Below are 18,033 nucleotides of genomic sequence, written 5' to 3'. Positions count from 1 at the left end.
TTGCTAGTTAAACGTTTAGTTTGAGTTTTTTCATTCTTTGACCTTGGTAGCTAGCTAGCTAAGAATGAGTTACCTGTAGCTTCAAGTCAAAGAACGCAATGAAAACGATTGCATGTGACTCAATCTTTTGTCTTTTTTAAATTCTCCACCTAAAAATTAACCAAAGTATTGCATTGCGATTATGCATGCATCGGTTCAGTAATAAATATTCAACAGAAGATAATTTTTTTCACAAAATGGATTCAATTATTGTTGAACAACCAATTGACTGGTGTTTTCTTCCAACTTTTGCTGTTGCCATTTTGCAGATTGGCGTCAGGAGGAGCACTGAGTGACGTAATTTACTTAGTTTATATGTGCACTACATAGCTCCAGCTAGTTATAATTTTGCCCTCATTAAGTACTGCTTTTATTCATTTCAGTTCACGAAAATGTTTTCTCAATTGCAGCTTTTGTCAGTTTTAGTCTAATAACTTTGCTCTGCAGCTCCCAACTGAGTCAAATCTGCCTTTTTTTTTTTTTTCTTTTTTGTTCTCTGCAGTCTTTTACATAATGCACCACTCAGACTCCCAAGTCGTTTCAGGTCACTTGATCACTCAGTGGTGCTGTGTGTTGTTTTTGGGAGCTGCTGTGGAGTTTACAGTGAGTAGATGTTTCAGCAGGGGTTGGCTCAGGGCAACACTAAGCACAGGGAGCAGAATACTGGACTTGTTCCTGGCGGCTCACTTACAGCGTGCGCGCCGCGCCGACTCCGCATCAAATGAACCCGCAGGCTGCGAGACGGGCAGGAAGTGTGCAAAAGAAATGACAACAAACTGTAACTCGTGCGTTGGAAGCAGGAAAGCATGCGGTTTAATTCTAGTGACGCAGGTCATTACCTGGCTGAGTACTTAGATTGTTGCCTTTCAGCGCCGTAAGCTCCTTAGCTAGCTGAGTTTGAGACTTTCCCGGGGAAAAAAGGAGAAGGACGAGTGACCTAGTAAATACGACCGCTTCAAAGAAAAGAAACATTGTTTTTTTCTGTTCTTTTAAAAAAAGCACAGGTTTTGTTGAAAATTCATCCACATCATGGCAGCGCATACATACCAACTGTAATAACAGGATATGATACAGTATATATTGATGGAGTTGTACTGGTTATTTTAAGCAAGTGGTGACTGTCGTGCTCACATTTTTTTTTTTACATTTGTGTTTTATTAAAGCCACAAGCTTACAGGCCCATTCAATAAATGTAAATATTCAACAGTTCTATTATTTTAGGAACTTTATTACTAAGTGAAACACTTTATATAGAGTCATCACACACAGATGTTTCAAAGCCTTTATAGAAAAACAATCACACAAGTAGAAGTTATTGAGCTTGTTTTAATTTATTACGTGATTAAATGATTTGTCGCCACAGGCTTACATGACATTTAACTGCTGAAAACCCGAATAAAGGTTGTTATTTTCAAAAGATACTTTTAATCTGTCGAATGAGCCTAATCTGAATGCAGAGATATTTAAAATATCGCTGTACATTGTGGGATATGTTCTTGGGAATACAATAGAATGATTGACAGCGCTAAGACCCTCCTCCTGGTTCTGATTGGTTGTTTCTGGCTAGGTGTGTTTCTGCAGATGGCCGTAGGAGGAGGTGGAAGGGCTTGATTTTTCCCCCCACAGATTATTAGTTTCATGTTATGTTATGTGACACATTTAAGCAACATGTAAAGCATTTTTTGAAAAAATAAAAATATAAAGTTAAATACTGCAGTCAGATTAGATGAAGAGCGTCTGTGAACATCAATCGTTAAGTCTCAGTTTCTCTGCTTAAATAAAGCAACCCCTCAGCATGATGCTGCCACCACCTTTTCTAAATGTAACATGCCAACACAAATGTTTTTTATATTTATGGCACTTTACTCACAGAGCTCTGTGTGCCGTTTTCTCCAACTATTTCGGAATGAGATGATGCAATAAAAACAACAACAACAAAAAAGACTTTCAGGATTATTGGTCTCCCTGTGTTAAGAGTTTTAGGACCCAGATTTTCACTAGATAACATTTTCTCACAGTCGTACAACTTTTCCAGCATTTATGACTTTGGTTAAAACTAACATGCTTAGCTAAGAAAGAAGTAAAAATGCTGAGAACCAATACAAAACAATAGAAAACCAGTGTAGCAAATGAAGACTTTCACCCACCACATCTTCATCTTCATTCTTTATATGGACAGAAACCCGTTTGATGCACACGGCTGATGATGATGGTTACTTTTAGGAATGTAAGCACTTCTTACTAGATGACATAAACGGTAAACATTTGAGTCATCACCCGTTCTAACATCTAAGAGGTCGTTTATGATTCAAGTCTCTCTTCTGACAGATGAGCAGAATCCCCGATCAGGAGAGAAACAGACGATTTTAAACATGGTCTAACCGCTTTGGGGCCCCGAAAAAAAATCCTCCGAAACCAGACTCAAAGTTTGACTCTGCAGTAACACAGCGTCGCAGCTAAATGTTCATTTACGGGTCATAAAGCATGAGTCGGTGCAGCGTAGGCGTTTTCCAGGTCAGCGTTGTTCGCACTGCAGGAGGCTTTGCTCCTCTGCTCTCTCTGGCATCGCCGCTTGCTTTTTGTGTGAAGGTTTGAGCTCGTGTTTAAATACCCGAGCTATTGGATTAAGCTCCATAATCAGAGGAGGCTTTACCCCCAGCTAACCTCTTTATAAGGTTAATATTCTCATTCTGACGTATGCAGGAAAACAAATATGGGCCGCTGTGAGATTTCCATAGGAGGCTGGTAAAAAAAAAAAAGCCGTACTTTCAAAAAAGTGTATGACATGAAATAATAATAGATTGTAATTAAAACTAAAATATATATTTCTATTGCTGCTAAACATATTTATTGATTATTGGAAGAATAAAATGTTTTCATTTTAATTTTGATACCTAGACTGAAGCTTATTATAAACTTATTAGTCACTTTGAAATGTCTATAAGATGCAGAATGTTGTATTTTGTTGCTGCTCTTGTAGAGCAGTGGTTCTTAACCTTTTTTGAGGTACCGAACCCCCCAGTTGCATATGCACATTCACCGAACCCTTCTTATTCCAACCCCCCCGCCCCCCGACACACAAAATACGTTGCAGTATTCTGATTTAGTAATGTAATTATATTAGCTGTGTTACCACCCCTACGCCACTAGAGGCAGTAGCAACCCTGAAAAGATGCGATTAAGGAGCAGATTTAGACTATAGAATTTGGTAAAAACGGTGAGTTTTGCTGAATTAAGACACAAGTTCAAATCCATGCTGAGAGTGGAACTCCTTCAATCAGTGCTGATTGGCTCAGCAATGTAACGTGATCCTCTGCAGCAAGTGATGGCAAAGCGGGGCGTCATCACGACTTTACACAAGTGTGTTTTTACCTCCGCGGCAGAAGCTCCGCCGAACCCCTGAGACCGACTCATCGAACCCCTGGGGTTCGATCAAACCCAGGTTAAGAACCACTGGTATAGAGTGACACATGCATTATTCAGGCTGTCTGCTCTGATGAATCATCAGTAAGCTGCTCAACACGTACTGTGGCTTTGAAGCAGCTTTACATTAAAAACAGTAATGGGTCACCGTCGTTTCGCTTTCACGCGACTTTTGTTTTTGGTTATTTGATTTGTCTGAGGCCTTTTTTCAACCAGTTAATTCTGTGGCAATAAGCAATTAATCAATCAGGGTTTCCCTCAGTGTATCATAAGCCTGGTGGGCCACCAGACTTTACTTGTGCCCCCACCAGGCTTAGCATTGCTTATTTATTTAACTCTCTTTATAATGTTAGCATTTTAAAGAGTCTTTATAGTTGATGTTCAGGTATTAATCTTCTAATCTTTCAAAATCACATAATTATCAAGAGATATTTTCAAATTTCCCGTCGACTTTAAACATTTTTTAACTCAGAAACGGGGCGCTGGATGAATGCATCCAACCACCAGGCTTGGTAAGTTTTCTGGGGGGAAACTTGAGCAATTAATCACATGATAAATGAAAATGTTTCATATTTTTTTAAATGCAGAGATTTCAAATTCTGCTTTATTTGAAGTTTTGCTTGCGTGTTTTTTTTAAATTTTATTTCTCTTCTGTTTGTTGTGTTTTATTTCGGATATTTAAGATGTCTTCCAGTGTGAAGTGTTACGTGGAAAATTAAAATTTACTATGGGATTCCTACAGGTGCTTGAAATCCTTGAATTTCAATTTGGCGTTTTGAAGATTTGGAAAGTGATTGGTTTCTGAATGAAGTCCTTCGAAATGCTTGATATTGAAGCTGCACAGTTTTGTAATAAAGTGGAATCTAACGTTTGACTAAACGCCCAAATTTGGAAACTTGGTTATTAACCAGAGATTTTCATACACGTAATATAAAGACACAAACACATTTTTTTCTCTCTGTCTGAAGTTAAATCAAACTAAGCTCTTTTATCCTGGATAAATAATTGACAGTATTTCTTTTTCCTTTTTTTTTGTGCATTTCAGGACGGCATTCCGGACAAGCTGCGCTTCACCTCCTTCTACTTCTACTTCGGCCTGATCCTCCTGGAGCTCATCCTCTGCTGCTTGAATGAGAAACCTCCTCTCTTCTCCAATGTGGTCACTGACCCTGTGAGTCCCACACTTTGCAGCAGTATGCAGCATGTTTATGTCTTATATATATTTAACTGCCCTGACTTGAGTTTCTCTTTTGATTTCTCCTCAGAATCCGTGCCCTGAAACTACAGCAGGCTTTCTGTCCACCGTGACCTTCTGGTGGTTCACAAGGTGGGCCGCTGATTCTTTTTGGTTTTTGTGATACGATTTTATGATGACACTGCCATCTAACGTAACTACAATATTTCAGAATTAGAAAATAAAAGGTTGAATATTTTAGCTTTATTTATTTAGCTTTTCTCTGTTTCAAAGAGCAGCAGCTTGGTTTTTAACAAATCCAAGTTAAAAACCAAGCTGCTGCTGAGTGAAACTGTGTTGAAATATCTAAATTCAGATTGGCAACTTGTTAATTTGCTAAAGAAGGAGAAATGCAGACAAACTTTAATGTAACAGTACAATATAATTAATTTCTCATATCTTTTTCCGGACTAATTCTATTGGTTTCTATGGGGGACTGAAGAAAAAAATTCAACAGTTTAGAGGTTTTAAAGAGTTTTATCAACCACTATATAAAATTTGTTATTATAATAACTTTTCTGACCGATTGTGATGCCATATTATGTCTTGTAATTGATCAGTTTGTCGACTTCTCAGTGGGTTAAAAATACCAGTCGTCTATTCCTTGACTGACTTCTCATTCATGCTGAAAAACACACAGCCCATAACTACCAAGCTTTAGAAATTATTATTAGTGTTCACACGTCCTTAAAACGTCTTAAATTTATGTATCTAAAATCAAGGCCTTAAAACATCTTGAATTCCTTTTTGAAACAAAATTTAATATGTTCGTCACAGGTCTTAAATTTAGTCATCTTGTATATTCTACATAGATGGGAAAAAAAATCTTTTTTCTTTCGGGATTTTTCTGTCAGGCAAAAGTTTGAGTTGCACTCAGACATCTGCAGACGTTTGAGTATACCAATAATCCACTGCTAGCTATCCAGCTAGCCTTTTGCATTTTTCATGAGTAAGTGCAAATTTATCACCAGTTAGATGGAGGAAGTTCATACATTTCTGTGGAAATACGGGTCTTAAATGTCATTGATAATGGTCATTTATAATGCAACTTAACGATTCTGGACTTTCTGGCAAAACGTTTAGACACCACCGGTCTAACCTAATAAATCATTTAGCATAAAAATCAGAAAATTATGAAATATGAAAAACTGAAGACTCGAATGACTGCTGCAAACCTTGTGTGTAATGAGTTGTGACCCACATAGAGTGAATGAAACTCTGAGCCTCCTTTAGTTTCTATATTCTGATTCTCATCACTCAGACGCCCTCAGATGACATTGAGGCTCTGCTCTGTGTCAAAGACTGAGTGGGAGGACATCAGTATTACAGGAAAAGGTTTCTCTTCCCACTTTCAATATGCAGTTTGCATTGGTGTTTTTCTGTGTGAAAGAACAGTTCCCTTTGATTTCTGTCCATTGGTTTTATAGGTCTGTGCCTAAACCGTCTGTCTTGGTGGTAGGGAGAACATTATTTGGTAAACCACATAAATTAACGAGGCATTTTTCCTGTAAAGCTGTTGGCTTGCAGGAGCATCTAAGGCCACTTCTTCATTACCGAGTCTCAGTCTAGCAGGTTAATGTTTGGCTCAGTTTCAGCCAAGCTGGGTGTGTCTCCACTGGCTGTGTTTTTCTGAAATTGGGTGAAACTTTCACCTAACTTCAAAAAAACCCAGCCAGCAAAGCCAGCAAACCCATGAAGTGTTTTCAACTTTTATTATGCATTTTTCATTTGTTACATCTAGCTTGAATATGCGCTAGAACACGACCGCATAGATCAGATTGATGGTGGAAACTTAAATTGACATTGCATGTCATCTTCCGTGTGGCTGTTATCATTGTTGATTCAAATAAAGCCGGATATTTCATTTAATCTTAAAGATAAAAAGCCAGAAATGCTGAGTTGATAAGATTAAAACCTAACCAAGACAACACATGCAGTACACAGCTTGGTCTGGCTGGTACCACTTCTGAAGGGGTTATGAAAAACGGGGAGGACCTGCAAATGGAGACAACACTGGACTCTCCGTGGCAGAACTGGTTAAATGGGGCATTCTTAAAAAGTCTTAAATTCGTAGATCTAAAATCAAGGCTTTGAAATATCTGAAATTTATTTTAAAAAATGTGAGTTGTCCTTTAATATATTAGTCACAGGTTTTAACAGAACTATTTAATCTCTTGTATTCTGTTTAATTTTATTTTCTCATAGGACTTTTCTGTCAGGCAAAGGTTTGAGTTGTGTGCAGACGTCATTACATTTTGTGACTCAGGACGGTTGAAGCTACCGTATAACTAGCTGCTAACACATCCTTGATAGCTTTTTTTAATCATGGGTAAGTGGAAACTCATCGCCAGTTGAATGGACGACATTTGTACGTTTTATCTGCAGGTCTTAAATTCCATTCATAATGGTCTTAAAAAGTCTGAAATTTGAGTTGGTGAAACCTGGAGAAACTGTTAAAGCGATTTCTGTGCTCGTTTATGTGCTGTTGTTTTGTAGCCATGAAATTATTTCCAATAACTTTAAACTTTTCATGTGGAAGATATTTCAAGTTTCCAGAAAAACCCAACGATGAACCAAATTTTTCTCAATTAGTAGTAGAAATGTGACGTATCAAAGTAATTTAAAACACAAGTGCATAACATCATCTTTATAAAATGATGTTATCCCAATAAGAGTGTTTAGAGGCGATCTTTTAGTTTCCATATCAAAGTTGCTTTTTTTTTTTTTTTTGGCTTTTGTGCACCAGAGAACCATGTTGTAGCTCTCGTTCAGCCACGAGAGCTGAGTGACAGTGTGCAGCAACAGATGGAGCAGCAGAAAAGCATTTAAAACCACAACTTTTCCACACCTTAGTGAGTCTAGAAACCAGTAAGCATCCCAGGCTTGCTCTGAAGTCTGGAGCTAATCACTGGAACAGAAATTAGATTAATAAAAACTGAGGCTACTGAAGTTTTTCACTTGAATGTAGTGAAAATTATGTATTCATTTCCTGTATGTGATTGACTGAATTCAACTGCTTTTTCTCTCTCCCAGTTTGGCCATCAAAGGTTACAAAATGCCCCTTGAAGCCAAAGACTTGTGGTCACTGAACCAGCGCGACAGCTCCAAGACGATAGTGCCGAAACTCCTGAAGGAGTGGGAGAAGGAGCAAACCAAGGTCAAGAGGTACGAGTTAGGGCTTTCATTCAGTCTTTGCTACTCATTAAAAAAGAAAGTTTGCCAACAATGAAAACTTTCAAAAATAAAGTCTAGCTTAATCTGAGAGTGTTTAAAATGTCAGATTGAACTGAAAAATAGGTCTATCGTGTCTGCAACTCATTATTTTCTACCTGTAAAAATGCTGCCTAATGTCTAAAGTTATCTAGAAAAATGTCTGAATAGCTTTAGACATTCGTCAAGCCACAACTACAAACTTAAATGTCTTTTAATGTTTTATGTGATAGACCAAGCATAATTTCATTTTTTTAATTTTACACACATAATATGACACATGTGGCTTGCATTTGTATTAAAATACATTTAAATACAATCTACCATTAAAAAGTCTTAAGTCCTAAATTAATGTATATAAAATTAAGGACTTAAAGTGTCTTAAATTCATTAGAAAATTTGTAAGTTGGTCTTAAATTTAATTCATGATGGTCTTAAAAAGGTCTTTGAAAGTCTTTGAGTTGGTGAAACCTTTGCAGGTTTCTGCAGGAAACTGCACTGCAAAAACACAAAACCTCACCAAGTGATTTTGGTCAAGTTTCCTGCTCAAATGTCTTAGTACACTTGAAATAAAACTAAACTAACCTACAAGTAATATGAGGTTGTTTTTAGTAATAAATTCCTCAATAATAATGAAAACATTTTGGTTCCACTGGCAGATTTTCACTTATAACATGGGAAAGATGTCTTCTTATAAGTCAAATTAAATTAACTATTTTATTTTTCTCTCCCTTGAGTCTGTCTGACCCTAAATTACTTTACAAATATGGACGGAGCAACTTCTTCATGTGCAAAGCTCCTTTCCCGAAAAACCTAATTGCTTTAAACACAAAATGCACGCCAGCCTTTTCAGATGTGCAGCTGTAAAAACCTTTTGAAACCTTTATAATTGTGCATAATTGGTGCAGCTGAGTCGTGTTGCTTTTTGCCTCCCTGTTAGACCACAGAGAGCAGAGGATGTTGTGTTAGAGGATGGGTCTCTTTCTGCATGGTCTTTGAGCTGCACAAGTGAAACTCTGAGCACGCTTTCTGTAACCCACACAGTGGGATGGCTTCCTCTAATATGTACAACCTCTTCCAGCTCATCAACTTGTCAGATTTAAAGAATAAAAAGAAAAGATAAAGCTTAAAAAAAGGGTGCTAAAAGATTCAGTTTAAGATAATTAGATGTGGCTTTGCATCTGTGTTGCTAATTCATAATAAAAATCATTTAATAGCTCAGCTAATTACACTGCAACATGTTTTCAGCTACAATTGCTCTGGCTTTTTACTTTGCCCTGGAGCACAATTTTATTACGTTTTTAATTACTCTTTAAAAAAAAGAAAGAAAAGAAAACCTGCATAACAGGTTTGCTGAACTCTGGCCTCCTGGAAGCTGTTTCCTGTTTCAGTGCCACAACTTTTTTCCTGTGTCTCTCATTCTGGACTGAGATTAACTCGTAAATTGATATGTCAAAGCTGGATTGGTCTTTTTCTTTGAGCTGCACACAAACCTGTTTGTATTCAGCCGAAGCTCGACGGTTAGTTGACGAATGGAGGGTTTTCTGCACCCTAAGCTTGTGTTAGAATAGGTTTGTTGTATTTATGTAAATAACTATATATTCTTTAACAAGCTGACTCATTCCCCATATTGTAGCTGACTGCTCAGGGATTTAACGGTCACCACTTAAACAAGTGCAGTTGATTGGACGGGACGATTATTCATGCTTTGCTCCCGCTGTGTGTTGAAACTTGCTCGCTGGTAAAAGTGTCCATCTCATCCTGAGACAAAATAACTAATAAAAATGTTTTACAATGTAGAAATTGGAGCTAAAATAATTATTGACGCGTTAAAAAAGAGTTATGGCAGCTCCTTTTTCACTGCATTTTTATGGCTAAAGCACCTTCAGATGTGTAATTATCAACAAACACAAACCCATATTTTTTTAATGTTTGAATTAGTTTCATTTTTACGCCTTTTCACAAACAAGACTGCAGATCAGTCAGTGATAGATAATTGTGGTTTCAAGGAGAGTTTATTTTCCAGTCAGTTACAACAGTGATTTTTCAAAGTGGGGGCCTCAGAAAAATAATGAGGAAAAAAAAAAGCAAACAGAAAAACACAAAACAAATACAAATACCGATATTACCAATATTAGAAAATACCCAATATGTTGCTTCCTGCATGACTTTATAGCTTGTTTAAAGCTGTTTTGTAAGAATCAGTGATTAAACTGGAAAAAGTTTAATTTTTTTGCCCTAAAAAGTGAGAATTGGTTGTAATCTATCGTTTCAGTAGAAAAAAAGAATATTATAAAACCTGGAGGATAGTCGAGGCACTGAGTGATTACATTTTTTTTAATTGTTGAAATTATTCATTATAAACTGGATGTCTACTATTGAGTGTGTGTCACAATGGCCTTAATGACATATGAAGCCTGTTTTGATGTTTCCATGTACTTTTTTAAATTTTATTTCTACCCCTCTGACAGCAGTGAACAGAATCTGACCACCAAGGCGACGTACGCTAAGCAGCAACCATCGGCCACAAACCACGTGTCAGGAGGAGCCGCGGAGGGCAAAACCAGCCCGGAGGAAGTGGAGGTGCTGCTGTCCAATCAGAAAGCGGCTCCCCACCAGCCGTCCTTCCTCCGCGCCCTCATCAAAGCGTTCGGCCCCTACTTTTTGATTGGCTCAGGCTTTAAGCTCCTGCAGGATTCCATTACCTTCGTCAACCCCCAGCTGCTCAGGTAAAGAAAAAATTAAATAATAAAGTTTAGAGTCTCCGTCAGCTGCAACACGTTAGCAAATAAAGCCCTCTTTGTTCCAGTTCTGAAAACTATTTCCAACACTTTTTTTTTTTCCATGTTGCGTTTGCATCTATCCAAAGTAGGGTTGCTTTCTTTTAAGTAAAAAATGTGTGCTAGCTTTGTCTGAGATGTAAATAGATTTCCTCTTCGGGCCCTTAATGGCCCCCGGGTGGAAATTTGATTAAGGCAAATGTTGTGTGAAAGCAGTAAAGCCGTATCTCCAAGTTTCAGTCAGATAAGATGATAGCTGCTCACCAACAAATTTCCCTCCATGCATTTTGTCATATGACTCAAGATTGTTAACTAATACCAATCGTATCTGTTCTGTGCAGCAAAGGCAGAGAGTTCAAAACACCCTCAAGTCTTAATTTGAGTTTTCAAGATGCAGCACTCTACTTGCATATCCTAAAATCTTCTGTTAAAAATGGATAAAAAATGAAGTAGTGATGAAACTGTAAGTGTGCTGGTGTGTTTAGTCAAGTACGTCAGACAAATTCAAGATGCCTTTTCTACTTCTGTCTAGTTTTTAACTACATGTTCTCTGACCCACAGCTGGTAATCTTTTGTCCGATCTTATCGAGGTTTAAATCTCATCTGCTAACAAGTCAAATAACCCAGGCTGGCAGTAAGGGCTTGATTGTATCTTTGTCAGGCAACAAGCATCCTGCTGCTGTTGTTTGCCTGTTTGGTAACACTTTATTTGCATTAAATTATCATAATTTACAAAATCATGCAACATTGGCACTTTTAATGGACTTTAATGCAACTTTTAGAGCAACTTTGCATTAAAGTGTCATTATTTACCGAATGACACTTCATGACAACTGTCATAAACATTCGTAAAGACTTCTTCATGTTCATGACATGAGTTGTGCCATGTTTATGATGGTGTCATGTCAGTCTTATGCACACCCCTTCAAATAAAGTGTTACCGAGTGTTTCTGTAGTTTTGCTAGTAGCCAAAGTCTCGCAACCACCCTAAAGAATTTAAAGTATGAAAATGATGAGCAGTGTGCCTGGTCGGCTAGCTATTAAGAAACAAAAGGAAAAATGAGCGAAAACAGCACTGTTAAAAAAGCTAACTGGTTTAAAATGGACTAGCATGCTGCAGTAAAAACCTTTTCAGGCTATCTGAAAAGTTAGCTGAAAGATGACATGCTAGCTTACTTCAGTAGTCAGGAAGGTTTTGCTGAAACAAGATATTTACTTACACTGTTTAAAATTCAGAATCTTTTCACTTCCTGGCATAAATTAAACTACATTCATTCAGTTTAAGGTCAGTAAGGATTACCAAACTTATTTCTTTTTCCTAAATAACGACGGCGAGGAAGACAAATGTTTACCTTCACCCTAATACATTAGCTGTCTCCTACCTGAAGAGTCTCTGCTTTCATATCCAGACTTATGGAGGTCATTCAGGATCTTCCTTTTATATTTTTTTTATATTATCACATAAAGAATCAGATGTTGAACAGTGTGCCTCCATATAGCTCAAATGCTAAGAATTAATCTAAGAAAATGACAAAACTGAGACTTCATCATTTACACTTTGCCAAAGTTCTGGAAAGAAAAAGGTGTTTCTTTTAGCTTTGCAGCCTCTATCAGCTGCAAAAAGATAAAGAGGTTTAGTTGACAATAATTTGTCCCCTGGTACAAATTGACCAACTTAATTAATTTCAGTACAAACGTTTGACACAGGACACCTGAAATCACTCCCGTTAATGAGGTACAGATTGTTGAACGCTTTGGTTGTTTGTAACTTTGATTTTTTTTTTTTTTTTTACTTTTCCAGGATGTTGATCTCCTTCACCAAACAGGAGGACGCCCCTGTTTGGTGGGGTTACACGCTGGCCTTCCTCATGTTCTTCACAGCCATCCTGCAGACTCTCATCCTCCACCGGCACTTTCAGTACTGCTTCGTCACAGGAATGAACGTCCGGACCGCTCTCATAGGAGCCATCTACAGGAAGGTACGCGTCCGACAGTCACTTTCTAAAACCACCACCCCGCTTTCTTCAAATCTAACAAAATGGGTGGCAAATGTCTGTGCTACGTTTGTGTTTCTATCATTTTAAAGATATTGGTAAATGTTTCCAGAGGTCATGAAAGGTCAAGCAAAGTTGGTGTCAATCAACTCAGCTGTGTTTGTGCTGGTTTGTGGAGCACAAACTTTGGCTTTGAAGATATTAATGAAAGTGTAACGGTCAACAGAGTGGACTAAGCAGCAGTTTTAATAATAATAGTTTTGCATTAAGGAGTATTAATTTTTCCTCACCACTTTTTATTGTTTTTTTTTTCCAGTCTCTGGTTATAACGAATGCTGCCAAGCGTTCCTCTACGGTGGGAGAAATCGTGAATCTGATGTCTGTCGACGCACAGAGGTTCATGGATCTCACCACCTTCCTCAACATGCTCTGGTCTGCTCCTCTGCAAATTATGCTGGCACTCTACTTCCTCTGGCAGGTACACATCACAGACATTATAGCAAATTTAACCACATTTAAAAATCCCAGCACTGTGAAAGTTGATGTCTCTTTCACATTTTGCAGAACCTTGGTCCATCTGTGCTGGCTGGTGTGGCTGTCATGATTATGCTCATCCCCTTTAATGCCGTCATCGCCATGAAGACGCGCGCCTATCAGGTACAGAGAGGGAAGCTGTGTGGAATTCATTTAATTTGGAGTATTTGTTTAGTACTTTTTGTAATTATTATGCAGTACTTCCAAATTGTTTACAGTGAATCTTCTCGGGACTACAGAACATAAAACGGGTTCTAACATTTTGGGCTCTGGGTGGATGGATTAGGCCCAGGTGCCAGTACTGAACCGACTTAAACTTTCTGATACAGAGATGCCCCAATTAGACATTTTAGGTTAATTTCTGACCTCAAGTTTCTGTAAAGTTCCAACCTACTGATTTAAATTTAATTCAAGTTCAAAAATACTTTATTGATCCCAAATGGAAATTAACTAGAGCAAAGTAAAAAAAAAAAAACATATTGACTAAAATCAACCCAGCTGCACAGAAAAAGATGAAACAATAATATAAAAAAACAGGAGTGAAGGTTTGGAAAAAGAAACAATCTCAATGGAAGTAATAAAACTAATCCAATGTGGAATTGAAAACATTGCTGATATGCTAATTATGCTGAATTTTAAATAGTCTTAAGGATGTTATTTTAGCAATTAGTGCAGGCTAACATTAGTACAACAGTTTCCATATGGATTCCCAGGACAATGTAGTTTCTTGCCTTAACACTGAGATTAAAAAAGTCAGTTTATTTCAATATTGGGAGATTTAGAAAACTCGCACCTTTGTTGTGGTCTATTCAGCCTTCCTGTTATCTGATCAAAGTCTCGCTCTCCTGTGGATCAAATGACACGTCTGGGTCGAAGAAGATGCAGTCTCCCTTTAAAAGCCTTTTATATTTCTCATTCCTCTAATTTCAACACCTGACTGATGGAGAAAATTACTTGAAAATTGTTTCCCTCAGTCTGTGCCAAAGAAGTTCAACATGGCAGCACTTTGTTATGGTCAATATGAATTTTTGAATTTCCAACCAGTTGGTTTCTGCATCGTACATATAAATCACATGTACAATCTTGCCGCGTGTCATTGAATCCTCAAAATCTGCCTTAAATTTTAAGGTAGCTTGTTAGCTTTTCATGTATAGTGGGTATTTCTAGGCCTGTACATCCACAATAAAAACAATGCCGTTTTGTCATCCTCAGGTGGAGCAGATGCAGCACAAGGACGCTCGTATCAAGCTGATGAATGAGATCCTTAACGGCATCAAAGTCCTCAAGCTGTATGCCTGGGAGAACTCCTTCAAAGAAAAGGTCCTGGATATCCGGCAGAAGGAGCTCATCGTCCTCAGAAAAACAGCCTACCTGGGAGCACTCTCCACCATGGCCTGGACCAGTGCCCCTTTCCTTGTAAGCTCTTAATGTTTGACTGTTTACTAATTGTAAGAAGTGAGAAGAATGAAAAGACCACATTGCTCTTTTTTAACTTAAAATTTGACGAAAATGTCAATTTTTATGTTGTTTCTGAAACTCCTTCCTCTTCAATTTGTTTTAGCAGGAGACTGTCATCACTTATCTTTGTTATAATTGTGTTCTTAAACTTTTACCAAGTTGCTGCATCTTGATAATGTTGTATAGTTAAAGAATTTAGTAGCTGATGACTGATCCAAATCCTAGACGAGCCCCCAAAAATGTCACAAGTACCTTAAATAGGAGATTTGATATAAATAATTCAAGTTAAACTGGTTTAGACTACTTAGGCATTTTTAATCAGATTCTGGTTCTGGATGCATCAGTACTTTGATCAGTTTTGGTTTTATTTTATAGTGATTTTAAAATACCTGTTTTCTGACATATATTCTTTCTAGTAGGTCTTAAAAGCAGTTACTTCCCTTTCATTTATTCCCTCTTCAAGTTTTCTAATTAGAAATATGAAGCAAATTACATTTTCCCTGGATACTAATGACATTTAGCATGCCACATAATATAGGGAATCCTTATTAATGCAGCATATGTATGGCAGGAGATATACTATATAAAATGGGACAGCTAATAGAAACTGATAATAGAAGCTAATACAAAAATGTAGCCCTGAGGAGTCCCATGTCATCTTTGAATGTAAGCAAAAACTAATGCCTTAAGCACTTGTTTTTTTGTTTTCTGAAACAAGTAAAATAATGTGCTTACATGATGCTAACTGCTGCATTACTATGGTGCAACAATAGGCCTTGACGTTTTGCTGCTTTACCCAGGTTGCCTTGACAACGTTTGCCGTGTTCGTCACTGTGGATGAGAAGAACGTTCTGGACGCAGAGAAGGCCTTTGTGTCGCTCTCCCTTTTCAACATCCTTCGATTTCCTCTGAACATGCTCCCCCAAGTGATCAGCAGTCTCGTACAGGTATCCTTTCCTCCCCCTCTTCTTCTCTTCCTCATCCTCCCTGCGTCGTTTTCTTCTGCAGCTTTACGTCTCTCTTCTGCTTCTCAGGCGAGCGTGTCGCTGAAGCGCATCCAAAATTTCCTGAGTCACGATGAGTTGGACCCAGATTCCGTGGACAGAAAGACCAGCTCAGGTAAAACAAAGCTCAATCCCTACTTAAAGGGCGTTGTCAGGGTTTCTTTTGACTTCTTCCAAAAGGGAAATCCTTCTGCAAAGTCGTCTCGCCTTTCACCCAGTCTCTCTGGACCTAAAGAGCAGTGACATGACTCAGGCTTTTTCGTCTGTCATCAGTTGAAAGCTGTTGAAAAGAAAGTCTTTTATCCCGTTGTTACTCAACAGAGCTCGCCGTCTCGGTAGTCAACGGGAAATTCACATGGGCCAAAGAAGATGAACCTGTTCTGGACAAGTACGCCACGCTCAGCCACAGATACATCCATTCACAAGTCCTGTCTTTCTACTCTTCTGACTGTGACATGTTTGCTGTGTGTTGCTAGCATCAACGTGATGGTGCCCCAGGGCTCCCTGGTAGCAGTGGTGGGTCACGTTGGCTGTGGGAAGTCCTCGCTGATCTCTGCGCTGCTGGGCGACATGGAGAAAGTGGAAGGCGAAGTTTCTGTTCGGGTACGACTTCACCGAGAATTACTTACCCTGTAAAGTAGCGTCTCCCTTTTTTTACGAGACTGCAGATGAACCTACCGCAACATTTCCCAACAAGGGTTGAACACGTGACTCACTGTTGTAAAAACTGAAGAGTTTCTGTTTGACTGAAACAAAAGACTTTTATGATTTCTGTGACCACAAGAATTAATTAAAAGTAAACATTTTTCGCCCCGATGAAATCTTTCATACTTTCCCACAGATTACAGTTGCATCATTGTGCAAACTTTTTAAAATCAACACTTAATTTCAAGTTTGAATAGGTTTTTGTGCAGGAATTTTTAAAACAAGGATTCTGTTATAAAAATGAATATTAGGAACATTCAAGACAGAATTGAATTGGAGACGGATTCTCTGCCCAGGAGAAAATGGGATGAGTTTACAAATCCAGTAACGTCACTTCAACAGAAACGACCTCACTTCTACAGTCTGTGTCTTTGCTGCGTTGAGTTTGAACACACAGGAAACAATACTTTTCTGCAACGTTGGAGTGTCAGAAGGTCATCAAAAGGTCACAGTGAACTCTGCACAGGCAGATGTGAACTTGGTGATGAGAGCAGAATGCAAAAAAAAAAAAAGAATAAATTAGTAGATGATAAACCTAAACAGGTGCAAGTAATAAATGATTCTTTGAGTCTATGAATACAGTAAGATGCTAAGTAAAACAAATGCTATAAATGTAATAATTCAATAAGTAAATATGGGGTTATAAAAATGATGACTAATATTTTTCCAACAGATACTTTTTCAGCATCCTATTTCAACTGTTTAATAGTGCAGTAATATTTTCCCAATTATTGGAAAATGCTTTGAAAACTATATTTTCCAAAGTATTTTTCTATTTCTTTTATACATACAGCACAGACCTGCGTTAAAGAGGTTTTGTTTAAGTGTTTTCTTTATTCTAAAATCTGTAAGTACTAATGCCCAGATGTGGTTATTGGCTATAATTCATGGTCAATTATATTTTCCCCCTTAATGAATAAAATTATCACTTATTACATGTCTGTTTGCTCAGGTTCTCTGTCTTTTCCTGAAATGTATTTAATGACCTGAAACAGTGAAGTATGATTTTTTAAAAAAAAAGCAAACAGAAATCTGTACTTTTTTTTAAGCTAAAGTTCAATGTTTTCTAAAACATCAGCATTTTTGACAGCTATACCTCGGATTAAAAAATAATTAGACAGATCAAAAAAAAAAAAGAAATGAGTCTAGCTTTGATGTTCAGCAGCTGCTCCAGGTCGTCACTTTGTAGATCGTAAATTGTCGGGGTTTAGGCTTTATAGTATCAGGTTTCAAGTGCTTGCACTGCATACACAGTGGAACGATTTGCAAATGATTTATTTTGTGCAGCCAGCTGGAATCCCTAACATTCAGAATGTGAACATTTCACGCACTCTGGACACAAAAAAAACTGGGAGAACTAACAGAAATCTGACTCTGTTCTCAGGGGTCGGTGGCTTACGTTCCCCAGCAGGCGTGGATACAAAATGCCACCCTGCGGGACAACATCCTGTTTGGGAAGAGCTTCAACGAGTCCAAATACCGTCGTGTTCTGGATGCCTGCGCCTTGACGCCAGATCTGGAAGTGCTGCCCGGAGGAGACATGACAGAGATCGGAGAAAAGGTAGAAAAGCAACAAAAAAGAAAAAAAATATTCCTACCCGCTGAATGTTTCTGCATTCAGGAGGTCTATGTGGTTGGCCAACACATAGCAG

The 18,033-nt window shown here is 38.0% G+C and overlaps 1 protein-coding gene across 1 annotated transcript in view; it reads left to right on the top strand.

Annotated features, from left to right (window-relative positions):
• The window catches only part of LOC106939915 (ATP-binding cassette, sub-family C (CFTR/MRP), member 3), a 52,702-nt gene that overhangs the window by 6,868 nt on the left and 27,801 nt on the right, over nt 1-18,033 (top strand). Inside the window, exons 4-16 of the mRNA XM_015022492.1 lie at nt 4,508-4,633; nt 4,728-4,789; nt 7,730-7,861; nt 10,381-10,635; nt 12,488-12,665; nt 12,997-13,158; nt 13,245-13,337; nt 14,427-14,630; nt 15,473-15,619; nt 15,707-15,791; nt 15,998-16,064; nt 16,153-16,279; nt 17,766-17,942. Of these exons, the coding sequence (XP_014877978.1) occupies nt 4,508-4,633; nt 4,728-4,789; nt 7,730-7,861; nt 10,381-10,635; nt 12,488-12,665; nt 12,997-13,158; nt 13,245-13,337; nt 14,427-14,630; nt 15,473-15,619; nt 15,707-15,791; nt 15,998-16,064; nt 16,153-16,279; nt 17,766-17,942 (1,815 nt within the window). The remainder of the gene's footprint in view (nt 1-4,507; nt 4,634-4,727; nt 4,790-7,729; nt 7,862-10,380; nt 10,636-12,487; nt 12,666-12,996; nt 13,159-13,244; nt 13,338-14,426; nt 14,631-15,472; nt 15,620-15,706; nt 15,792-15,997; nt 16,065-16,152; nt 16,280-17,765; nt 17,943-18,033) is intronic.

This window comes from Poecilia latipinna, unplaced genomic scaffold, assembly GCF_001443285.1.
Source record: "Poecilia latipinna isolate Pla-1442-1.1 unplaced genomic scaffold, P_latipinna-1.0 Scaffold3027, whole genome shotgun sequence".
Lineage (NCBI taxonomy): Eukaryota > Metazoa > Chordata > Actinopteri > Cyprinodontiformes > Poeciliidae > Poecilia > Poecilia latipinna.
The sequence above is the reverse complement of the archived record's forward strand: the minus strand, read 5'-3'. Positions and strand labels throughout refer to the sequence as shown.